This window comes from Gopherus evgoodei, chromosome 8 (genome assembly GCF_007399415.2).
Source record: "Gopherus evgoodei ecotype Sinaloan lineage chromosome 8, rGopEvg1_v1.p, whole genome shotgun sequence".
Taxonomy (NCBI): domain Eukaryota; kingdom Metazoa; phylum Chordata; order Testudines; family Testudinidae; genus Gopherus; species Gopherus evgoodei.
In genome coordinates this window covers 10,089,552-10,115,991 of record NC_044329.1, presented here as the reverse complement: position 1 = coordinate 10,115,991, position 26,440 = coordinate 10,089,552, and the positions used below count along the sequence as shown (strand labels likewise).

Sequence of the window (26,440 nt, the reverse complement as noted above, 5' to 3'; positions counted from 1 at the left end):
ACAGCTGGTTTAGAGTGTACAAGCATAAATGTGTAGAGCACAGTGACTGACTCCTGGATTTCTCTCTGGGTCTTATCATAGAGACCCTGCAAAATGTCCTCTGTATGGGTTGTGGGCACAAATCTGGGTATTGCCCGCCCCACTCCCTTCCTGTCCAGGGTCTTTCTGGTTTGTGCCTATGTGAAGGACATGGGAGTGACCTGTAATATTTTATGAATATTATTTTTGTGATTAATTTGATTTTCATAAGAAGCAGGCAATGAAAAGTACAAAAAGGTAACTGACTTGCAGCTTGTATATGTTTCCAAATCTTGTACGCTTCATGAAATTGCTGATAGAATTATGAAATTAAATAATTTTACAACTTGTCAAAGTTGTAAATCCAGGCAGTAGCACGTTAACATGTTAGGGTTGGGGGGATCATAATAAAATAGGGGAAGATATACATGAAGAGAGAGAGGAAGATGGGATCGGAGGGAAGAGGTCAAATTGAAGTCTAGCATTCTTTGCACCAGCTCAACATTTTTATTCAAATATATCTAGAAACAGGGTCCAAATTTTGATTGCTCTTGACAGCAGTAAACTATTCTTTCTTTGGTTGCTGACTTCACACAGGTCCAAATGCCACTGTTCCATTCTGGACATGAGCCTACTTTTCCACTTTTTAAATCATGCACTTGGGAAGTTGGCGATCATTGCAGCCTTCAGGAACCAAAGTCTTTGTGGTGAAGTTAACCCCATCTCAGAAGTTAAATAGCCAGGGATTTTCACTGAGTTTTGGCTGCTGAAGCGGAGCACTATTTTAACTCATGTGTCCTCCTCTTTCCTCAACTGCCTGATTGCGGAACAGTCCCATAGCATATTCATCAGGGTTCAGCTTGGTTACAGCACCAACAAACGTCAGAGGATAAGGCCTTTATCTTGTGGAACTTCTGTGGTGGCCAGTACATTTTGAATAAAATCTTTTGTTGTATCAAGCATAGCCTGAGCTCCACAGAAGCATTTTTGACATTACATAATGTGCTCTCCCACTGGGATTATTTGATCATTTGTTTGCATGTTGTGTTATTAGTAATAGGATTACAAGGGATTATGTCCAACAAGAGCAAACAACATGTAGACCAAAAAGCAGACAATAGCTTCAAGTAGCCCCATTCACCAGTACTTAAAAGGATAATGCAGTTGTTAGTTCTTTTGGGAGTTTTACCTCCACTGTGTGCTGAGAACAGCAATTTGGTGGATAACCCTGGGAGGGAGGGCTGCCAGGCAGGAGACTGAAACATAGAACTTTTGGACTGAATAAAAACTTTAACTCCTGAATCACAGGGGGAGGGGGAGAGAAAGAGAGAGAACCCCTGTCCCCAGGGGTGGGGATATCTGGGATAAGCTAGGACATCTGGATTCAGCTATCGCAGTTGGTAACAAGAAACTGTAGACTCGCACCCAGGCCTGAGAGTGGGAGAACTGCAAGATTCCACCCCAAGGAGGTAAAGGATAGCAGCATAAAGCCTGGAGGGGATGCACTTGGAGAGGGGTCTGAGGTATGGGTGGCCCAGAATTCTGACAGCCTCTGCACACCAAGCAGACAGAATTTGGGTTGTCATATTTTATAAAACAGGGATATTAGGCACTTTTAAAACAACTCCAAATCCATTACAGAAATCTACAACAAATGTCCACAACTAAGAAAATGCTCCAAATAAGAGAACATTGCAGGAATGGCATGTGGCCTCAGAATTACAAAAGGGAGCGGGGATTTGGGTGTGAAGTTCTGGAGATGCTCAGGTAGATACAACAGTGATGGGACTGGTATAAAAACCTAAACTGATAGAATATGCCTGCCCATATATACAAGTCACCAGATGCAAGTTTGCCCATACCTGTGTGATGGATGTATGGATGTGAAAGAGGGTGGGTGGGTGGATGAAGCATGGCTTCACTCATCAAAACCTAGATCAATAGAATCACATTAATTGAAGGTAACTGGGTAGAAGCCTATGTTTGGGGAGTTGAAGGTCATACAGCATGTTCTCCATGCTATATGTATACAGTTGTTTAGCTGATGACTGGAGCATCTATATGTATGTGGAGCCACAGATCATTACCCTTTGATTATTTTCATGTTACCTGGTATATCATCTCTATGAGAGAAACCAAATTGCCTCTAATAATTTGAAGAGAGTAACAATGACAAATTGTTGTTCTCGTGTGATCAGTAAATAGCAATTGCATTGGAATGCATCTCAATTACATGGCAGTACATTTCAGGCAGCATTGATTGTTTTCATACCCAGACGTGAAAGCCAGAAGTATTGGTGTGGTTTTCTTTCCATTTATACTAAGATAATTTTGCTTCAAAAATAAATTGTAAAAAGGCTTCAACTTTGAATAACGCTATTAGTTGTGAACTGTCAACTCTTAACTGTGAATGCTTAAAAATAGAAAATTGTTTGACAAGTGCAAAGAAGAATTTAAAGAACATAGTCAAAGGAAAGAAACTAAATGCAATAGCAAGGCAGGTTAAAGTCATTAATAGTTTTTGGGGTGGCAGATAAATGTATTAATAGATGGTAACTCATAAATGCAGATAACCGACAGTAGATTAGTAAGTTTTTATGCAACTCCCATAGACAGAAATCTGTTTCACATTTACAAACAGGAAACATTCATCTTGTAGCTTTGCTGTGTATTTAAGGAGTATTATAAATTCAGAATAAACAGAGTAAGCTCATTTTAAAATTACTGGGACATTTCTGGCCACTGTTTAACTTGGGTTCTGATCCTGCAACAGTACCAGGCAGAATGCTTATCCACAAGTAGGATCGTGGGGAAAATGGGAGTACTCATCGTAGTAAGTACTACCCTGGATACATAAAGGTAAATCCTCAGTGGCAAACTTCCATCGATTTCAATGGGGCCAACATTTCACCCTAAGGGTGCATCTTCACTAATAAGAAAGGAATGATCTGACCTCAAATTACCTAACACAAGGTAAAATCCTAATTAAGACAAGGCAGTTTGTGGTTTAAGCATGTGTTAGCAGGTCAAGGTAAAGACTATCAAGGAGTTTTGGGTTTACCTTGCTGTGCTAACTCATGTTAAAACCATCTTGTCCTCACTAGGATTTTACCTTGTGTTAGCTAAGATGACTTAAGAATACATCTTTTTTTCCCTAGTGAAAACAAGATGTAAGTGTTTCCACTATTGGGCCTTTAGAGTTGATCTGCATATAGAACTTAAGTCAACTTAGCTAATTTTGCACCCTAAGTACCGTAGTTAGGTTGACCTCACCCCCAGTGTAAATACAGCTAGGTTGATGGAAGGATTCTTCCATCAACCTAGCTACCATCCCTTGGAGAGGTGGATTACCCACATGGGCGGGAAAAACTCCTTCCATCGATGTAGGAAGCATCTACACTACAAATCTTCAGTGACAATAGCAGCACTAGAGCTGTGCCACTGTAGCAACTGTAATGTAGACATACCCTTACGGAAATATAATTTCTGTACCACATATCAGGCTCCAGTGCATGAACTAAAGCTATTTCTGTGTTCCTTTTTTGTGTATATGCAGGAGCATTTATTTTCACACTGAGTTTATAAGGCATAGAATGATCTCTAGGTTTTCTAATCTCCTGTGGAGTAGTGTATCCTAGATGTTCCTTTACATGCCTTATTGTCCAACTGACACAATTGACTGCCTTTTTGAACATTCTTGTTTCACGTTGCATGAGCTGATCTCTAGCTATTGCTGAGGGCAATTTATTTGATATCAAAACAGAATTTTGTACGTATGTGTTTTGTCCAGAAGTCCTCAAATTAGCTGATTCTGCTATGATCGGATGAGCAGTTTTTCAGTAGTAGTTGATTATCTCTTTGGTTTGCAGCCCTGCGACTGGAATGTTGAAACAGTACAACATGACTGCCAATGGTAACCCTACTGCTTCTTCAAAAATGACTCCGCTTGGAAAATTCTGCTTTCTTAAGCTTACAGTTTCTTTGCCTTTCCTTATTTCTTGCCACCCAGGTAGCATTTAACTATAGACCCATGGGTTATTATTTACCAACTTAGTGTTGAAATCTATCAATCTACTTACAAGTTTGTAAGATAACTGAAATCAGTAGTCCTGAAACAAATCAATGGCAGTATATGTGGAAACAGGTCTGACTTTACTTCTGAGAGACTTTAGACTGGAATCTGGAATCAGCTCAGACTCCCTTATGCCACTCAAGAGCTGCAAAATGATTGGAAAATGGTTGCTACTGGACAGCAGAGATTTCCCTGTCGGAGGGGACCTCTCTGCTAGCACAACTGTTCTGCAGATGTGCCCTGCACCTGCTGTCTTCTTTTCAACCTCCTCCCCTCATTTAGTATAGTAGGTGTGTTGGGAGTGGACATGGCCTATCATCTACTGATGTAGAGTCAATAAGGTTAGAAATACTCAGAGGTAGCTTTAACTCTCTTCCTGAGAATCACAAAGCTAGAACTGGCTTACTGAGCCTCCACCCACAGAGAGATTTAAGCCTGTTGTCTTCTAAGACAGCTTACACATTAGTTGTTGAGAGTGAGGAAAGACTGCCAAGCACAAATTCACAGCAATTTTGAAAGAAAGGTGTGTAGCTTTAATTATAGTGGGAAACTACCAGAAACTATAAAGTTACCACATAAGATAGATGTAGATATTGGGAACTATTGTAAACAGTGTAACAACTCACAACATAAATCAAGTAAATCACCCCAGATTGCCACATTCACCTGCAAAAATTTGTATTTTTGACCTTATTATGGGACGGACATATTCAGGCAGGATGAGCTTCAAGTGTGAATGATGTCTGACTTATTAGGGAAGTGCTGTCATCCATTTTTAAACCTTTTATATGTGGAGTATTTCCCTATTTACAGTATGCAGTGTTTGTGGTGTTCAGTAATCACTCTACACACAAGGTGCTTTAAAAAGATCTTCTTTATTTAGTGACGTACAGGGGCACTAGGAAGACTGCACCAGATTTGCATGGTGTTGCAACCCTGTGCACCAGGCCACAACACTACTCACACAACTACTATTTTCACTCAAATTTGGCCCAGCCACCCCTCCATCATGCCAGCAGGGAAGGGAGGTGCCCCACAGATATACTATGCCAGTGTTTCTCAAACTGGGGTCGCCGCTTGTGTAGGGAAAGCCCATGGTGGGCCGGGCCAATTTGTTTACCTGCCCTGTTTGCAGGCCTGGCCGATCACGGCTCCCACGGGCCACAGTTCGCCAGTGTAGGCTAATGGGAGCTGCTGAAAGCGGCAGCCAGTAAGTCCCTCGGCCCATGCCGCTTCCAGCAGCTCCCATTGTCCCGGAGCAGCGAACTGTGGCCAGTGGGAGCCGTGATCAGCTGGACCTGCAGATGGGGCAGGTAAACAAACCGGCCCAGCCCACCAAGGGCTTTCCCTACACAAGCGGCGACCCCACTGCTCCAGTAAGGGGCCAAAGGGGTAGGAGGAGGTCTTGGCCTCCTGCGCTTGCCAAGGTCTTGTTCTCAAAAGTGGGGGGCTTGACCCCACTGTTTCAGAGGGGAGAAATGGCCCTTTGCCCCACCCCCATCTCTGGTGACACAGCTCTCAGCTACCTCTACAAAACAAAATGGGTTTCTGCAGCATCCCTCACCCGGACTTCCTATCTAGGAAGCTCAAGTACTTAAAGGTACAGCTGCCAATACTACGCTACCACCCTGTTTCCAACTCTTGCTATTTTAATCAAAAATGTCTTAACAATTGGCATTTTACTTAAATCCCACTGGAACCATGTTATTATGTGAGAATCCAAGCTTACCTTTTTTTAAAAAAAAAGTTTCTAGCTGTTATGCTTGAAAACTCAAAAAACATAAGTCAAATACAGAGACCCAAATGTAATATTTTTTAAAATAAAATCCCATGATTTTTAAGCCACTCTCATGATTTTGGGGGCCTAACATCATTTTTGACACCTGAGGTGGGGAATATTGAGTATGTGATCTCAGGGCTTGAGTGATACTTGGAGGGTCCATATGCCATGTGCTGTCCCTCTGTACAGGAGTTAACTCATCCTTCAGATGAAGTCCTACAGCCTTTTAGTGTATGTCTACACTGCAGTGAAAGCCCAGAGTTAGTGGGATTTGTGTCAGCTGACCCATGTTAGGGAACCCTGAGCTTGAGCATCTACATTGTATTGTAACCCTAAGTTAAGAATTTACTGCTCAAACCTAGGGCTCTGGTGTCCACAATGCAGTGCACAGATCAGAGTCAAATTAGCCATATCCCAGAGCCCCTCCCCATGTGGCTGCTCTTGCCCATTGTGCACTGTGAGAAAACTTTACTGCCTGCCTTGCACGTTAACAGAAAACAGTTCACTTTGCAAAAGTCTCGATGGATTTGTTCTCCATTGCAAACCCAAGAGGCTCTCTAATCATGTGCTTGCAGATCAGTGATCAGAAGAGAATGGGTTAATGCTGACCTGAACTGCTGCTGTTTGATGGGGGATGGGGCAGGAGAGCATCTTCTGTTTTCAGTAGAGTGGATTGCAAATGATTGGGGGAGAGAGAACTAAGGAAGTCATCCCATGGAATTGTGGGATACTTCCAGATGACTCCCATGACCCAAGTCAAGCAGGGCTGTGGCTACCTTGCAGAGCAATAAGGTTTAGACCCTGGGTCCCAGCTTAACTCGAACTCAGACTCTCCAGCCCTGCAGGATCCTGGGTCCAAGCCCTTAGTTAACGCATAATTGCAATATAGACCCACGGACAGGAGGAGGGCGTAGCCTTGAGCCCAGGCTCAGGCACGGCCTTACATTGCAGTATAGGCATACCCCTAAATTACTCATTAGGGCTGCAGGATTGCAGAGCACATAGCTGCAAAATGCGGAACTCCTCTTGGGATATGAATGTACTCGTGAAGCCCTTTGTTTGGAGTCACGTTCAGCTGCATAAATATGTATTCAGCCTATTTAATATGGGCCCCTTAGAAACCTGTTCTCTCTTCCTAGTGGGTTAATACTCTCTCGGTTGTTGTGTAAATATGCAGCGAGTGGGGCTTTTTAAAATATTTACCCAACCCCAATGCACAATAATGGTCTTTGATGTCAATCTGTGTTTAATCACTAATATAAATGGGATTTCTGACCCAATCAGCTCTAACATCAAAGTTGCAAATAATACACATTTCAGAAAGCCCAGCTTTTCAAAAACACATATTTATACAATCAGTTCCATGTGTTAATTAGGGGCCTACTCCATCACTGTTTGATAATAACAGGAACTATGCATGGTCACCAGGAGAACAGAGCTCTTCATTAGCATTGTGATTTTTCAAAAAAATCCTTATGTGATTGTTGAAGGGGGAAACTGGGGTTTGCTTGTGTGGGGGAGCCATTTTTACACACCAAAGAAATAGCTTTTTATCAGCTTCCCCTTTTATTATCATTTCCATTACCATACCGTCTAGGAGCCTCAGTCGTGGACCGACCCCACTGTGCTAGGCGCTTACAAACAGAACAAAGATCTTACAGTGGAAGTGTAAAAGAAGAGACAACGGGTAAATACAGAGACAGATGTGGGAGCACAAGGAAACAATGATATGATATTGGTGGCACGAAGGCACCTGGACCACATTCTATTCTGTAATAGTTACGTAAATCGGGATTAACTTGACTGAAATCAGTGGTGCTTAGAGCAGAATTCGGCCCACTCTTTCCCATCAGGACTCAAATTCGACAAGCACTCAGGCACATTCTTAACTTTACTAACATGCGTAATTCCAATGGGTTCGTGTTTGAAGAATCAGAGCCTAGGTCCTAAAGGTTAGCAAAATCCCCATTCAAAACATATTCCTTTCAAAGTACGTATCAGATGGGAGCTAAGGAGGGAAAATATTTTTAAAAGCAACATTAATATCCATTTCCACTCTTGTGAGTTTTAAAAAAATAATTCAACTGCTTTTTGTTCTGCCAATATTTTTTATGTCTTTTGGTTTTGTTTTAAAGAAAATCTTTGGCTTTTGAACTGAGTCGTATTCCTAACACAGCCTGTAGCAACTTTGTTTTTTCTTCAGCAATCAAAATGGAGACATCAGATATAGGGGTTTATAATGGAAATGCTGACAGAACCACCGCTATAGAAGTAAGAACACACACTACTTTAATGCATTTAAACAAACAACTCTTTCTTAAAGGGGTCTCTGAATTCCAATGGATTCTAATTATCTGTTAACACAGATAGGGAAGAAGAAAAATACTGATATAAATAAATTCTAGATGAAAAATATCTACGCTGTAATTTCAAAAAGTTTCAGCTTTTGTCTTTGGGAGGCAGTATGTAAAAGATAAGGAAGAAAATAATGAGCTTTTTTTATTTATATCTGAAGTTTAGAAGAGACATATTATGAGCGAACAAAAGATGTTCCATAAAAGTGCATTAAAATAATTCTCTGTGGGAATGAAAGAAGCTGCAAGGTATTAAATAAGCATGTTGTGTGGTCTAGGCTTGAGGCCTGTTATTAATAAGATTTGAGCATTTCAGCTTTTTTAATGTCATTTAATCTAGTATCCCATAAAATTCAATCTTAGATTCTAACCCTGCATCAGGACTTTGAAGGAGGAGGCTTTATGGCACCTTTCTCTGTTGATGTCTATTATCTCTCTCATCCACCAAAAATATCCGCTTATTCATATCTTCTCATTTAGAATGCATATTTGAATTTATGGCATAAGTATGTGAAGTTTCAAAGTGAGTATTTTTCCTTTGATGGTGTTATATTTCGAAAATTGTTTTAAAAGGCCCTCCCAAGAAGCTGGTTGGTATTGATTCATTCTATAACACAAAATACCACACATCAGTCACATAATACACACTCCAAGTCATCTAGAATAGAGTATACAACTGACCCACCAACTCTCCCGTACTGCTGTACTCCACTGAAACTTGCTTCTGTGATCAGATTCTGATCTCATTACACCCAGGTAAATCCAGAGTAACACAGTAAATACAATATAGCTAGTCAGATTTACACCAGCATAAATGAGATCTGGGGAACTCTTGACTTCATTAGTGTTTCCCAGGTATAAATGAGACCAGAATCTGCCCTCCAAAAATCCAAAGCCAAATTATAGAGAGACAGAGTCATTCTACTTGATTTACTTTCCAAGGAAGTGTCTGGTGGTTTCTCTTGGTAGGAGGTGGCAGGTTGGAAACCTGCAAACAACAGCAAGGATAAAACAGTAGAGAATAAATTTTATGCAGCTGTCTTATTTTCCCCTGCAAAATATGAATGTTATGCAAAACACATTGCTCTAGGTTTGCTGACAATATAAATGGAATCATCACGCAACTAGGGTAGCAAATTCTCAGGGGAACACTTTAGCCAAAATACTGTTCTGCAATTATTTCCCATAACTGAGTGAATAAATTAATTTGTGAATTTTCCATGAATAAGCTCCACCATTTTCCTCCCCTCATATAATTTATTGATATCAATATACATTTAGCAACAAAAAACAGAGTTGATTTCTCTTTGCAATAAAACAATTTAGAAACATTTATCTGGTCCTTAGGGATCTTTCTAGACAAATGCAGCTCAATTCATGAAGCTAACAAGCAACACTAGTATCATGCACGATCAGTGAGCTACACCAGAGGAAAATCACAACAGATAGCAATAGAAAACATAGAAGAACTTCAGACAAATGCAGGGCCCAGTTTTGTGCCCCTTTGCTCATCTTAAACAATGTCTTTAAAGCAATAGGACTAGCCTCAACATGAGTAAGGAGTGTTAGAATCACTTGTGAAATTTCTGGGTAAGGTTCTCTGGCCTGTGTTATGCAGAGAGCAGAGTAAATGACCATAATGGTCCATTTTAGCCTTAAAAATCTATGAATCGGTCCCTCAGTAATCCCCCCTGCTATGTACTGAGAATTTTTTTTCTTTATTTGCTGTATGAGGAGAAAACAAGAGGAAGAAGGGGATTTATATTTCTCTATGGAACTAATGATGCAGGCTCTGTGGTTTGGGGAGGGCTGAGAGATCTTTCCTTCATGTACTCCTGGAATGCAGACCCGATATTGGTGTAGACTGCAGCCTTATTATTCCTCCATCTGAAATTCTCTGTGACCTGCCTTGCTCTGATCTCTACCTGTTTTGATGCAGGTGATGTCATTAAAAACCAGCAGCTCTTATACGTGGAATAAGGTTGTGGTCTTTTGATTGTTGTGTCAAACCAACCGTATAGCTTTCTTTGACAAGGTAACAAGCCTTGCGGGTAGGGAGGAAGCAACAGATCTGGAATATCTTGACTTTAGTAAGGCTTTTGATACTGTCTCGCATGACCTTCTCATAAACAAACTAGGGAAATACAACCTAGATGAAGCTGCTCTAAGGTAGGCGCATAACTGATTGGAAAACCATTCCCAGAGAGTAATTATCAGTGACTTTCAGTCAAGCATGCAGGGATCAGTTCTTGGTCTGATCATTTTAAATATCTTCATCAGTGATTTAGATAATGGCATAGAGTGTACACTTAAAATGTTTGCAGATGATACCAAGCTGTGAGGGTTTGCAAGTGCTTTGGAGGGTAGGGTTAAAAATCAAAATGATCTGTCTGGACAACTGGAGAAAATAAATTCAATAAGGACAAATGCAAAATACTTCATTTAGGAAGGAATGATCAGTTGTATGCATACAAAATGGGAAATTGCTTCCTCAGAAGGAGTACTGTGGAAAGGGATCTGGGGTTCATAGTGGACCACAAGCTAAATATGAGTCAACAGTATAACATTGCTGCAAAAAAAAATCATTCGGGATATATTAGCAGGAGTGTTGTAAGCAGGACCTGAGAAGTCATTCTTCCGCTCTACTCCATGCTAATGTGACCTCAACTGGAGTAGTGTGTCCAGTTCTGGGCACCACATTTCAGGAGGGATGTGGGCAAATTGGAGAGAGTCCGGAGAAGAGCAACAAAAATGATTAAAGCTCTAGGAAACATGACTTATGAGGGAAGATTGAAAAAATTGGGTTTGTTTAGTCAGGAAAAGAGAAGACTGAGAGGAAACATGATAACCGTTTTCAAAGTTAACAGATTGTTAAAATAAAAGATTGTTACAAGGAGGAGAGAGAAAAATTGTTCTTGTTAACCTCCGAAGATAAGACAAGAAGCAATGGGCTTAAATTGCAACAGGGAGTTTTAGGTTGGACATTAGGAAAAACTTCCTAACTGTCAGGGTGGGTAAGCCCTGGAATAAATTGCATAGGGAGGTTGTGGAATCTTCATCACTGGAGATTTTTTAAGAGCAGGTTAGACAAACACCTGTCAGGGATGGTCTAGATAATACTCAGTCCTTCCCTGAGCCCAGGGCACTGAACTAGATGACCTCTTGAGGTCCCTTCCAGTCATATGATTCCATGATTAGGACAACAGGACACTCTGGGGAAAATAAACAATCTCCCTGGAGTTTTTTTTAAGGAACTGAAAACATTTAAAGAGACTGGCCTGTTTGTGTCCTGAATGACCCTATTTTGTATTTGGCATCAGTCTAACTTAATATTTACAATTTAGCCATTCTCAGGCCTCAGTCCCACAAAACATACATATAGCTGCCTTCACACGTGAGTAGCATGGGAATGGGATTGCACGTCTGTGAAGTTACTCAAGTGTGTAAGTGTTTGCAGAATTGTGTCCTTCAGCGACCTCATTCTTATCCTTGTACTTTCTTATCATAGAACTATTCCGTTTTAATCAGATTCCAGTTTCCTCATTGGGTTTTTGGGTTGGTGTTTTTTATTGGTGGTGATTTTTGTTTAGCAGTAGAAAGAAAAGCCATGAAAAACTAGCCTTAACATTTCCAGAAACTAATCTGTCTTTCGTTCTTAACAGATTGTGATAATGGGTTTGAAATTGGTCTTACCATCATAAGGATAAATATTAGAATTATAATTGCTAATCCTATGATACATAATTTGCATTTATTATAGCTAATAAAACAGGTAATTAATTGAGCTGTAATGGGTTAAGTCATCAGGAACTTCAGCTGCAGAAAGATTTATTGCTGTCTTCTCAGTAACATCTTGAATATGAAGAACAGGCTGTACCCAGAGGGCCTTCAGTTCCAGGACTGTTTAATCAGGGAGCATTCCCCAGTCGTCCTCAGCTGCTTTTCATTGCATATGTTTTGCACAATCGGCATAAATTAAGCAATTGTGTTTATGCCTTTTTCATAAAGGTGAAAAATATGTACTTCTATTCCCCATAGCCTGGTATGAAATAAGTACTATAAAGCTCAAGCTAAGCTAAGCCACGTGTATGCATGTCCATGTATTTTCTAAATCAGAAGGGCAGAACATCATACAGAGCATACAGCCACCAGGGTGCATTGAAGTTCAAAGTGGGCTTGGGAGATAATGTTGACGGAATAGAATGTAGTCACAGGATAATGGTCTCCTGTTGCTAGATTAAAGCCTGGGCAAAGCTGAGCTCTTGCAACAAAAAATAAGCAGAGGCAAGAAGATATTTACACTATTTTCAAAGTAGGAGGCATTTATCTTGTAACAACATCCTATTCCATTCGCTCTGCTTCTGTTGTACCAACATAATAAAAGATGCTGTCATTTTGTTCAGTGGATTTTGCTGCAGAAGCTACATTTGTCCACTGCATTCTGACTGGGTAACATTACAGACTTTTAATCAATCTATGCATTTCAAAATGTATTGTGTCACTGCAGCTGGGTCCTAAATACTCTCACCTACTTTTAAAAAAGGAAAAAAAATCAGAATCTCACTAATGAAATCAGTCTTGTTTTATCATTAATAACATTATAGTCATGGGTGGGGTGACCAGGTGTCTGGTTTTTGGTCCGGTCGGCGGTGCTGCAGCGCTAAGGCATGCTAGTCCCTACCTGTCCTGGCACCGCACTGTGTCCCGGAAGCAGCCAGCAGGTCTGACTCCTAGGCGGGGGAGCCACCGGGCTCTGTGCACTGCCCCCGCCGAGAGCACTAACTCTGCATTCCCATTGACCGGTAACCGGCCAATGGGAGTGGGGGGTGCCTACGGGCGAGAGTGGCACGTGGAGCCTCCTGGCTCCCCCATCTAGGACCCAAACCAGCTGGCTCCTTCCAAGGCATGCACAACGCGGTGCCAGGACAGTCAGACAGCCTACCTTAGCCCTCTCCCCCCCCACCCGCTGCACCGCTGACTGAGGTAAACCAATACCCAACCCTCTGCCCCAGCCTGAAGCCCCCTCCCACAGCCTGAATCCCCCAGCCCCAACCCAGAGCCCATACCCCCTCCTGCACTCCAACCCCCAGCTCTGAGCCCCCTCCTGCATGCCAGAGCCCTCACCTCCTCCTGCAGCCTGACCCCCTGCCTCTACCCGCAGCCCCTCCCGCACTTCAGATCCCTAAACCCCACCCCCCATCCTGGAGCTCCTTCTGCACCCCAAACTCCTCATCCACAGCCCCACCCCAGAGCCAGCATCCCCAGCCCAGAGCCTGTACCCCTGCCCCAGCCCAGTGAAAGTGAGTGAGGGTGGACGAGAGCGAGCCTCAGAGAGAGGGGGAATGTAGGGAGCGGGGGGTGGGGACTCAGGGAAGAGGCAAGGGAGGGGTGGGGTCTTGGGGAAGAGGCGGGACTAGGGTGTTCAGTTTTGTGCAACTAGAAAGTTGGCAACCCTAGTTGTAAGTTAGTCCACCTTCCAACAGTTGCACTTTCAAATACTAATTTGAGACCTTATCTGGCACCTTGTATGATCAGCTCTTATTGTTGTAATGTTCAGTGTGGGGAAAAGCTCTTTGGATCAGGGAGGACAATTGAAAATACATTCTTTGTTAAAAGGAAATCAGTGGTACAATACATGTCATGCTAACAGTAAAGGCAATGAACAGTAAGTACTTTATGGACCTGCACTTTTTTATTAGCACATTTATGAACCAATAGTTTCCCTTAGATGCCTCCCTTTGGATCCAAAGCTTCCCAAGCCCCATTGCCCTAAAGATCTGGAATCTCCTGATTTTCAAGATATGCTGCAAAGCCCATCTCTTTGCTCAGGCTATTGGAGGAGGACTGAGGGTATGGGGAAACTGCCCAATTTACTTACATTCTTACAGGCGGGTCTATTTTAATTTTTTATAATTGATTGGCTAGTGGTCCTGTTACGTTTCTGGATTTGGCTACATTGCTCAGTGGTTACTCTGCTTTTATGGAGAGTGATTTTAAACAGTTGTTCAGGCAACTTAGAATCTAGCACAGACATATATTTTGTATGAATGATCAAAACCTTCCTTATATGAGGAGTCCCGTGGAAGGCTGCACAGTGAAGAACTACTCATATTGGTTAGTGGTTTATCTCTCACATGCAAAGTTCTGAATGCTCTCAACTCTCTTTGGCCCACTATTGTGTGGAGTGGAATTTTGCCATTGACTCAGCGCAGCCCATTAACTTAATTGGAAATTGAGAGCAGTCAGCACCTCTCAGGACCAGGTCATTAATCTGTACTACGGTATGAATGATTATTAGCAGTAGCAGTCCGTGATAAACAGGCCGCAGAGACTAGCTTGATTTTAAATTAGAACTGCATATTTGAAGTATGGCAGTGTTGTCTAGTGGATAGAGCACTGACTGGAACTTAGAAGATGTGGGGTCTGTTCTGAGCTCCGCCACTGGACTGGTGAGTGACCCCGGTCAAGTCACCTCATGCCTCAGTTTCCTCATCTGTTAAATGGGGATAATGATACTTTGAAAAGTACTTTTAGATCTACTGATGGCAAGCACTATATAAGAAGTAGGTATTGTTATTAATTAAAAATCATAACAACTTTAGTAAAGGATTAATTTTTTAATCTGTCAAATATTAGTATGGCTAAGTGTGATTTCTCCAATGTACATTCCTGTTTTCTTGCAATTACAGTGCAAGTTGGAGTTTCATGCTTGTACTTCTGGCAAAACTACCGCAGCGCGATGTGAGGGGCCCTGCCCATGTCTTCCAGGACAAGAAAGCCCAAAACACAAGGCTGAGAAGACTGGTGAGTTCAGCTGTTGCACGTAATGTTAAGTGATTTACTGGGACTGCTTTGTTCTTAAGAAACCTTGAGAGATTTTGTTTCTGCTACTTGATTCAGGAAGCGTTAAGAAAGTCTGTTGTCAGCTAGTGTATGACAAATCATTTTCCAAACTTAAAGTGCTTTCTTATTGAACTATCAAACATCTTAACCTCACTGAAACCGGCACCCACTTTATAGATGGTGTCATAGAATACTTGTGTTCTAGCTAATCATTATAAACAATTATTATTTATTTTGAGTGGCAAATATTAAAGGCATAAAGTAAATTCCTCGATTCATATGATGGGGTGGCCTGCCCTTAAAGGGCCAGAGGCCTGGTGCTGGTCAGCCCCATACAGTTAGCTTTAGATGTCACACTTAGGATCGGGTGTGTGATTTAATTAGTAGAACCAACTGGGTATGGAGAAACGGATTCGCCTATAAAGAGCAGCAGGAAGCTGCAGAGATGGGGATGCTCAGAGAGACAGTACAGAGTCTGCTGGGAATGAGTAGTCTCCAGGGAAAAGGGTTCCAGGTAGAAAAGGCCTGGGAGATGCCAAGCAGGGTAGAGACTGGGAGCACGTCCTTGATAAGGATTTTTGAGAACTTTATTTTGGGAATAATTTTGTTATGTTAATAAATCCAGCCCCAGGGAGGGGTGTGCTGCCCCAGAGCAGAATTGTTTGGTAGTTCGATTGAGATAGCGGAGAAACCAGGGCAGGGCTGCCACAGAGTGACATCAGGCCACAAGGGGTCACTTGGCCTGATGATATTCTTATAGCAGAAGATAATATATGAGATTTTATTGTTCTCTCAAGGCGGCCTTTTTTCTTACAAAACTAGTACTAGTAGCTGAATGTTGGTTATGTGACAGATTCAGTAAGAAGGCCTAAAGATGTACAGATATGAGTATTTGAGTGGTTGGCTGGTTGACACTGTGACAGTTACAGTACTGTAGCCAACTGATGCTGAATTATTGTATAAAGAAACTTAAAGGTGTAAGGGTCCCCACATGAATGGCTCTTCCCTCTGGCGACTGCCATGAGATCCATGCATAGATCTGACGACATCTGCAAGTTTCATGGGCTTTTGCCCCCCCATCTCAACAATCATGATGCTTACAAAAGGAGCTTGAGTCCTATCTAATTATGAAACAGAGATGGCTGGGCAGGAGCAGCAGCAGTGCAAGTTTCTCACAACAGCCCTGCCAATTGGCTTCAGCCCTCTCCTGGAGAGACGGAGCAAAAGGAGCTTTCTCTCTGGCTGTGACGCCACTGGACTGTTTTTTTTTCTTAACAGTGCGGCTCCACACAGCAGAGCAACAACAGCAAGGCTGCAGGTGTCCATTAGCATTTTAATTACACTGTTGTCTAATCCTCCTTAGAGTGCTTAAAAGACCAACATAGGTGGCATCCTGTCTATAATATTGTTCCCCACTGTGCAGCTGCCCCAGTGATAGTAACAATGGGAAATGTTAAGAACAAAAGCATAGTGTAAAGAATGCTTCTGTGGTCTTTCCATCCTCTGGCATTTCTGCTGAGATTGCTATCCAGGGTGCTGGCTGTAGTGCAGACACCTGGCTGGTAGGAAATAGGCTCTGGACTGCTGACACCTATTTTCACACAAAGCCACTGAAAAGCCGGTGCAGAACGCCAGCATTAGGGCTTCCCTCTAACAGAAGCCTCACGTTGAGTTTACGCGCTGCAGAGAGCCTTGTGCAGGTGCTAGGCAGCAGGGTGAATTTCACACTAAGGCTCTGATCCTGCAGGAAGTTAACCATATGCTTCATCATTAACTCCAGTAAGACTATGCAGAGGCTTGACGTTGAGCAGAATTGAAGTCCTGGTGCATATAGCCATAATTTACATCCGTATAGGTACCCCCATCCCGCACACACCCACAGATGCTTATTCAACTGCACACGAAAGACCAAATCCTGCAGTACTTTCCTTTATGCAGGCAAAACTCAATTTGAAATCAGTGGAAGTTTTCCTTCCATAGAGACTATAGGATTTGCCACATAAAACCAGAATAATTTTACTGAGACTGCTCTGTTTAGCAATACTCATATTACTGCAGTTTTTATTTATCTGAAAATTCCTCCAACAACACAAAGTAAACTTACACATTTAATGTCTGCTCTGGAAAGATTTGTCTTCTTTCTAGAACAATGAGGCATCATTCTCCAGCTAAGATTTTGAAAACTCGGCTTTATTCCCTCTTTTGGAAGGCATCAGTATTTTTTCTGCACAGTGATCAAACTTAGATGAAACATTTTAGCTGGAGAGATTCTGTAATACAGTGCATAATTTCAGTATTGCTTTATGTGGCCAGAATTATTATTTTACAGAATATTCACTGATAAATTCATATTGTCTTTATTTCTCTTTCACAGACACACACACTTGTCTTCTAATAATCTGTTCCCTTTATGACTCTTCGTTGCCTTTATCAGATATAGTATCAGATTAATAAATCTTCAGTGACATTTTAAGCTTACAATTTCATTCAGACAACAGAAAAAATTCTAATAAACCTTATCTTGATAAATCCTATTTGACAGGATGTATGTATTCTTCAGTCTAGACTATTGTTTTGCTTGTCTTTCAAACTTTTTAACTCCACTTGCAAAGCATTAACTTTAGGGCTTGGGTGATCTACACACCTGCTTTTCTGACTGCTGCTTCCTGGGGCCAGATTCTGGTTGACAATGGGCAGTGAACTGGTGACAGTGGTAAGAACACATTAGATTAGTTCAATGGCTGCCTAGAGTCTGCCCCACCTAGAAAGGCATGGAGAGAGCAATCTGTAGGTCTTCTCTAGTTAACGTGGGGGGATATGGCCACATGGGAAATGACTTCAGTATGTACATGTGTACATGAGTGCTCAAGCACAGGAATGGTCTCCTCCTGCATGCACGATATGTGCAAAGGAACTGCTCATAAGGCAGGCTGCAGGTATATACACCTCTACCCCGATATAATGTGACCCAATATAACACAAATTCAGACATAACATGGTAAAGCAGTGCTCCAGCGGGGCAGGGCTGCGCACTTCGGTGCATCAAAGCAAGTTCAAAATAACATGGTTTCAGCTTCAATGCGGTAAGATTTTTTGGCTCCCGAGGACGACTTTTGCAGCATCTACATGTGCTGGTTTGTGTGGGCAGAGAAGGTGGAAATCAGTTTCTCTGTATTAGCCAGAATTTGACCCTTGTGAGTGAATATAATTTACTGAAGCACTGAGCTACTGAGCAGGTATGTATTATTGTAGGCATGCCCTGTGCATATCCTCGGAAAATCCAGGTAATCAAAAGCCATAAAGGGTGCTCCAGGAATAGATACAAATGAAAATACCATGAGATTCATCGCTGGCACCATAATTTGTATGAAAGATTATACTGTTCTTTTTGACAACTGCTACTATATCACCATATCTTTGGGTGGCAGGTTAAACAGATGCTTTCTTCTTAAGTTAACAGGAGCTCTGAAAATTAGCCAGTAGAAACTACATTTTAAGAGCTGCAATGTCAATCATAGCTGTCTAAAGTGTTCATTTGTCTTTACAGGCCTACCCTTCTTATTCTGCAGCCGCTCCACACACACAGCTTCATTGTACCACAAGCAGAGCGGCTGCACAATCGGGCCTTATGCTTATAAACTCAGAGAGCCAAACTGAGCCATTGTGATAGTGGGCAATCCTCCATAGTGGGCTTCACAAGAGATATAGGCAGTCTAACCTGGTATAACTTAAATTTTCCTCAAGACCCTTCAGTGTGCCTACTGCACCAATTAATACATCCTTGGATTTACCCAGTTTCTTACACATAACCCCTGACTTTGGCCCATTAAGATTCAGGTCATCTTCAGCTCATCATTTGTGTGCTGTCAATCCTTTAACAAGAGGCTCCCACAAAAATTGTTTCTGCTCGAGCATGGGAATAAGCCTCATATGCCAGTATCAGTTATACCCTAGGTACAATTTTAGCAGTATACAAAAAGGGAATCTGCAGTGTCTGTTGGTCGTTCACTGGGTGGAGAGTAGTCAGATCTGCTCAGGCTTGTGTGAGGATATTGAATGCTTTATTTCTGACTTCAGAAGAGAGACGCGTTAGTACTTGTACATTTCATGGACCTTCTCCATTAGCTCAAGTGGTGCACACTTGTGCTTTTGCAGTAATATGCTCTGAGTTCTAGCCAAGCTAATACCCATGAGATATATCTGATCATGACATGTAGACCAGCTGACAACCATGAAGCGTCTCTGGTCACAGAATCATTAGAGTACAAAAACAAATGGTTTTCTCTCGTTAACGGCAGTATTTCAGACTTCCAATAAAAGGTGCAATCCAAGTTTGGGGTTAAGATTGGTGGCTGTTGTATTCTCTCATCTTTATTCTGAGCAAGAAGTTGTTGTTCCTAACTTTTCCCTGGACATTGGCTTTCTTTGATGTGAAAGAAGAGCTGTATGAAGTCATGTATGAAAGAGGAATGCTTTATTTTTCTTCATGCAGTACAATTATATAATTAGCATTATCCTGCTGTGCTGGTATAAACAGCAGAAAGATTCTCAGATTAATTTATTTTCTCAAATGGGGTTTCAAGCACTGGATTCATATAAAAGAATTGTGTTGATGGATGATACCCTATAGCCCATTTCTTATTAGAAACCGAGTTTGTGAAATCCATTCAAACACAAGCATATTGTTAAAGAGAAATAGAGACCTGAAGCTAATGCCTCACACAGGAATGCCAGTGGAAAAAATACTAAAGAGAATTACACCATAAGCGCTTCCAGCAAAATGGAAATGCATTCCTTGAATTATTGTATAAACTTTTCTATACCTATTGTACAACAGGATTAAACATATGTGCTTGCGAACTTCAATTTAAAGGCAGCTTTGCATTAATATTTACACATTCATTCATTCGTATTCAAATATTATTCCATAATAAATTGCTTTCAGAAATTAAAAATGTAAAGGAACATTTAATTTTCAGAGTACTGTTATTCTAAATGTCATGACCTTTTTTTTTTATACGCTTGTGATTGGAATTGGCAGCAGCCTTAAAGAAAAGCAATCTAAGTGTATGTGCTCTGAGGTACAATTAACTGCAGTGTTTGAGATATATTTTCCTATTCTTCTACTATGCTCCTACAAAAACAACCCAGCTCAGAGAACAAAAATGAAGACCAATAATTACTTTAATTATGAAGTTCCCTTTTCAGTAGTAATAGGTATTACAAAGGAGTTAATAAAAATAAAACAACACAAATGGTAGGGAACGAAAATTGCACCAGGCTAGTTATCTTTAATGATAAACACCAAGGATAGAGCTTTGCACTATAAAGTTATCTCTTTGAAGAGATAGCAGAATCATAGTCTTCATTTTTAAAATTGAATTTTATTGTCTGTCTTCTGAGAATCAGCGCACTCATGATTATTCTAAAGCGGGAGCAGGCACTAGTGCTGCTGCCTTTTTATTTCTCCAAGATCCATTTAGATCTCTGAAGTTTATCAAAACACTAGATACGGTTCATTATTTACAGCAGCATTATGCTTTACAATATGCTTCTGTGGTAACCACTAATTTCCAACTCAGTTATCCAGAGATAAAGATTCATTTGTAATCGGCACTGAAGTTTACTGCCCTTTCAGAGAGTATGTTCCATGTTATCTAACACTATAAAATGAATAAAGGCAATATTTCAGCAAAAAAGGGGACTTGAAATGAGTAAATACAATTCTTAAGTGCTACTTTGTGACAGCACCTACTTAAGATATTAAATCGTCTCTGTTTGTGGTTTTCATGTACATCTCTCTTAAATACATCTGCATGTATTAGAAAGTAGCTAAGGGTCCTTATGAAGGTGCAACTTCAGTTAACATTAATAGATTAGACCCAGTGAGCCAAGAACTTCAGAGAAGAAACAGTAATGGTCTTATTTTTCCATGGGCTTTAGTTCTTCAGAACTTATTGATGAAGGAAGAGAGTTGCATTGAACACACAGTACACCTCTACCCTGATCATAGAATCATAGATTATTAGGGTTGGAAGGGACCTCAGTAGATCATCTAGTCCAACCCCCTGCTCAAAGCAGGACCAATCCCCAACTGGCCCCCTCAAGGATTGAACTCACAACCCTGGATTTAGCAGGCCAATGCTCAAGCCACCGAGCTATCCTTGAGGGGTAGCTCACTGTCCTTGGGAACCAAAAAATCTTACTGCGTTATAGTTGAAACTGCGTTATATCGAACTTGCTTTGATCCGCCGGAGTGTGCAGCCCCGCCCCGCCGGAGCACTGCTTTGCCGCATAGTAGCCGAATTCATGTTATATCAGGTTGCGTTATATCGGGGTAGAGGTGTATATCCCATTAAAGAATCAACACAGTGCAGTAATGGTGACATCTCTTGGCAAATGTGAATTCTTAACTGCAGTCACTGCACTCCAGAGACTTCTGCTGCCCATACACATTTTTAACTCCTATTACTTGCGTGCATTAACAGCACAACCACCCCCCAGGAGGGGGTGAATATTTAATGTCATTGTGTCTCTTTCTCGTTTTGTCCACCTGTCATGTTTTCTAGGAAGCACAATTCCCTATTCCAACATACCAGTTTTGATTTGTTTCCATCAGATTTGCAGATCTGCTGTTGTGTGAACAGATGCAATAATTCAAACGAGGTTCAGCCCTGTATGTGCACGATCAGCAGATTAAGTATTTTTGACCTTGCAAAAATGCCCCCAAGAAATTTATTGTCTTGGTCAGGGAAATGAAAGGTCAATAGGCAGAAGAAAAATATATTCACTTGTATCATTTCCTAAAAGGAACTGATGAAAGCATTTCAAGTTACAGGAAATAGAACTTGGTATGCTATATCAAGTTTCGACTTGTCCTCAACTAGTACAGGTTAGGATTTAGATTGTGGTATTTACCTATAAGGCCAGGGAGAGTGATGGTTCAGAAGTTCAGTACCCCTAGAAGAAGCATCAGGGAGCCTGTGCCTTGGGCTCATTCACAAAAGTCATGGTCCATTCCCTGAGTGGATGATTTGTACTATTTCTGATCCCTCATTGGTTGACTGTTATATAACTAAAAGACACATCCTGAATTTAAAACACTACAATTTAGGCTCAATCTATAGGGCCCTGCAGTTTAGACTACAGGGGAGGGAATAGCCATATGCACCAAAGTGCTGTGCTGTGCTGTGCTGTAACTCCTCTGTATGGACACTGCAGGAACGAACTCAAAGATTCCTAGTTTGCATTAATGTAGTCCAGTTCATGCCCACAGCATGTGTGCACTGCTATTCAAGCCCACATAATCCAAACTGCAGAGCAGTGTAGACAGAAGTATCACACCTAATGTGCTTTCAGCAAATATTGCAGCTCAGAAGTACCTATTCACAAGTATTTGTGCCTGTAAAGTTCCATCACTTTAATGTTTGTGAAAAGTAAAAATGAACAATTAACATGGATTAACTGAAATTAGTTCTTGAATTTGAATTAATACCTATGGAAATGTTTCCTCCCTTGGCTTTAGTTTTGAACCAAAACTTTATCTGATACTTAAAATTGGGGGCAGTTTTTTAAGCAAGACATTTGAATAGAATGGCTTCAGACTCATGGAATAATAAAACAGAAATCCTACTCGTTTTCTAATAATCATAATAACTTTAAAACCTTTTTATCTAATGTTTCAGAGTTTTACAATCATTAAGCCTCACAACAACCCCAGGCGGTAAATTGTATTATCCCCATTTTACAGAGGGATTAACCAATTAACAGATAACCTTTGTGATTTGCACAAGTTGGACAGTACTTAGTGTAAGAGCAGGGACAACTGCAATTTCTAACTGTCAGGTCTGTGCCCTAGGCTTTGACACACTCCTCTGGAGTTGAGTGGAGAGTAGGACTATTGATCCATTTGTTAAATCCAAAATTTTCAGTCTAACAGGTGTAAGTCTATTCTGATCACAAGGTTAAATATTTTCTTGATATGGGTGGTGTATTTGGAATCTGAGATGTACTGGTATATGTGTCTATTAAGAAAAACAAAAAGAAGTCTCTGAATGGTGACATTAAAATCAAAACTCAACAATGTGTAGTTTCTGTGGATATCTTGACCCATTTCTTTATTATCCCTGGATGATACAGATTGCCAAAATGCAGAGCTATTGTGTCCGCATTGAACTGTGAGAACACTCCTTACTTTTCTTTCTTAATACATGAGGCTCCTTTCCGTTCTCCCTCACGTTGAAGTCTGGAATTACCATGAGTCATATTAAGGCCACGAGTTGACCACTAGGTCATCTAGTGTGATCCTCTGCATATCCCAGGCCACCAACACCACCCAGAACCTGCACACTAACCCCAACAACCAACATTAGACCAAAGTACTACAACCCTCGGGAGACTAGACTACTATGTGCCATCAGCAGAGAACAGGAAGGACCCAGGTGAGCCAATGCCCGAGACCCCTGAAATGGCAGGGAATTGATTAAATGAGAATATCGAGTTTTAGGGGTTTGAAAACTAGTTGTGTGTGTTACCAGATATACATTATTAAGTGTTACGCATTCAGAAAACCTCCAACCCTAGGAACCATGCTGCAATAGAAAAGTATTTCAATTTTTAGTTGACTCTTTTAATAATGTGGGTATCATGGAATGATTAGTCATGGAGTTTCTCCAGATAACTTGTTATCATGGGGAAAGACACCTTAACACATGAGAAATTAATTTTAAAAGGCTGATGTTTCTTGATGACTGAGAAGAAGCAATAACTCTAGAGGTGAGAACAGAGGATTGGATAATCAGGATACTTGGGTTTCATTCCTAACACACCTGGTGACTTCAGCCAAGTCATTTAGGTCAAAAAAGTTAAACTTGGGTGCTTAAAGCTAGGCAACTGTATTTGTACAGTTAAATGAGTGTGTTTATTTTCAGAAGCGCTCGGTACTCACAGCTTCCATTGGCTTCAATACATTCCTATTGAGGTGCCCAAATATGGATTTGCTTGTCTAATTTTAGACCTCCATGTCTAAAGAGTGTGGCATTAATATCTCTACATCACCCTCACTTTATCTGTGTATTAAACAGGTGTATTAATATTGACTTCACAGGGATGTGGTGGAGCTTATAGAATTGTTTGTAAAGCATTTTCTGATCCTTGGATGACAAGCATTATAGGCCAGATGAAAACTCATTGAGGGTCATGGAAAGATTCCCAGTGACTTCAGTGAGCTTTGGATCAGGCCCTAAAAGTGTACTGTACAGTTATATTTTATTCATGACCCTTTTTAATTACAGTTTGCTGTAGATGAGCAAGTTAATGAAAAGCAAAAATAACCCAACCAAACATTTTGTCCATTACATCAGTAATGCAATTAACACTTTTTAATTGTTACATGATGAAATGCCCTTAGCTAAGCAAATTTGAATTGTGTAGCATCTGTACATATTTTATTGTTGTTATTTGCCTAGAAGCTTTCACATAAGGAAATTCGCCTTTACTATTCTCTCCCTAAAAAGCCTGGAAGATTTTTTTTTTCATTTTTGCTGAATATTGTCTGTGGATAACCGTCACTTCTCTCAATTAATGTTTATTTAAAGTAAAGCAAAACAATCAAGAATTCATATTTTTGCTCCTTATGGGCCAGGTAATGACTCCTTCCTCTTTCTGCAACTGAAACAAAAAGAAAGCGAATCCAGGATGGGGAAGAATATCAAAGGGCAAAGTACTGGCTCCATGGCATGTTTCCTCTATTTCCCTCAAGGAAACCATCTGGGGGTTGTACAGGAAGGAGGTGGCCTTTGGGGAGGCTAGGGATGGCTGTGCTGTCCAGCTTTATCCCACCCTCCTCCCTTAAACTGCTATGGACTCCAGATGTGTGCTGGTTCTTCTACAGTAATATAAACCACCCCCTGAGAGAGAGTTGGGGGACAGCCACAATCAGACATCCTGGAAGTGCAGCTTTTGCAAAAATTGTAAGCCAATTTTGAAGCACGGGGCCTCCATGCCAATGGATCTGTGGGAATTCACAGACTTTGGAGTCACACACTCTAGCAATTCCCAAACATAGGCCCCCCCATTCCGAAACTTAGAAAAGTAGATTCTGATGGCTTTACCTCATACTCAGTAGTGATCGAATAACATACGAGCAAGAGTATCCAAATCAGGCCCTTGATTTCTTGTCTTTTACGAAAAAAATTATTTTGTGCAGTAAATTAGTCTAGAGTCGGACACCGTACAAGCCAACCTAATGTGACAGCCACAGAGTCTTTAAAAAGGCAGTGATGCTGCAGGTTGGTTTATTTTTTTGAGTAGGGATGGGGAAGAATTGCAAAAAGGTTAATTGTGTGAATTAGGGAGACTAATATTGGAATGATAATTCCATCTGGTACTTTTATATTTGTGCAATGCACCATTCTGATGTTCTGTCCTGTCTTAAGGATTCTTCTTAATGGGTTCATCACAGGGTTATGACTGAACTTCTGTATGCTGTTAAACTCTTGTTGAGACCTTGTGAGAAGAAGCATCATTCAGCAACTTCAGACCAGAGCTTAAAAGCAGACTCGGGGGCTGTTCCTGCAACAGCTCCCTGGACTCTGGTTGACGGCCGTGGCCTGTAGAATGCTCTTTTCAGAATGACTCTGTTGTAGTTTTTCATGGAAATTTTCATTTTAAATTCCCTGCAGAAGGAAAGTTCTGGAAAAGAATTGTTTTGTGTCAATGTAAAATCTTTGTTTCAACAAAGTCAAAATGTTTTGTTTTGATTTAGGCTTTTTAAACATTTTGTCATGTATTGGCTTCTCTGGAGACCCTACTGCACATATCATCAAAGGGCCAGCTTCTTTTGAGCCCTGGCTGGCTAGGGAGCTGGCAGGAATCCCACCCCTACTTCCTTCTGTCAAGCTCTCCCTACCTGGGTGAGGGGGGTGCCATTTGAGAGAAGAATGGGTGGGCTGCAGAAAAAGGCATGTTCAGGAATGTAGCAGACTCAGCATCCGAGCTGAGGCCTGAGAGCAACCTGTCTGTCTCACCACTATGATCTTGCACCACACACGAGAATTGAACAGAATCCCAAGAGAAGGAGGGACCCTGAAGTGTGACAAAGGGACTCCTGTTGGAGGGGCACGTCAACTGTTTTTGCTTGCTTATAATTGTGTTAGAGTGAATTCTTGCTTCTTCAAAGGCTGGAGGAAAGTCTCCCCTCCTGGGCAAGCGGGGAGGGAGTTTGGAACTAATTAGCAGAATGGGCTACCCCCACCACAGTTCCAAAATCTTGCTGGGAACACCACCCTGAAACCCACCTCATGCCTGCATGAGAGCTTCTGTGCACCCCTTGCCCCAATGCCCATCTGCACATATGGCAAGTATCCTGCTGTT

General features: G+C 41.3%; 1 protein-coding gene across 2 annotated transcripts in view; it reads left to right on the top strand.

Moving 5' to 3' along the window:
- The window catches only part of SPOCK1 (SPARC (osteonectin), cwcv and kazal like domains proteoglycan 1), a 476,662-nt gene that overhangs the window by 375,661 nt on the left and 74,561 nt on the right, over positions 1-26,440 (top strand). For both annotated transcript variants that reach the window (XM_030573318.1, XM_030573317.1), the window contains one exon: positions 14,914-15,028. In XM_030573318.1, the coding sequence (XP_030429178.1) occupies positions 14,914-15,028 (115 nt within the window). The remainder of the gene's footprint in view (positions 1-14,913; positions 15,029-26,440) is intronic.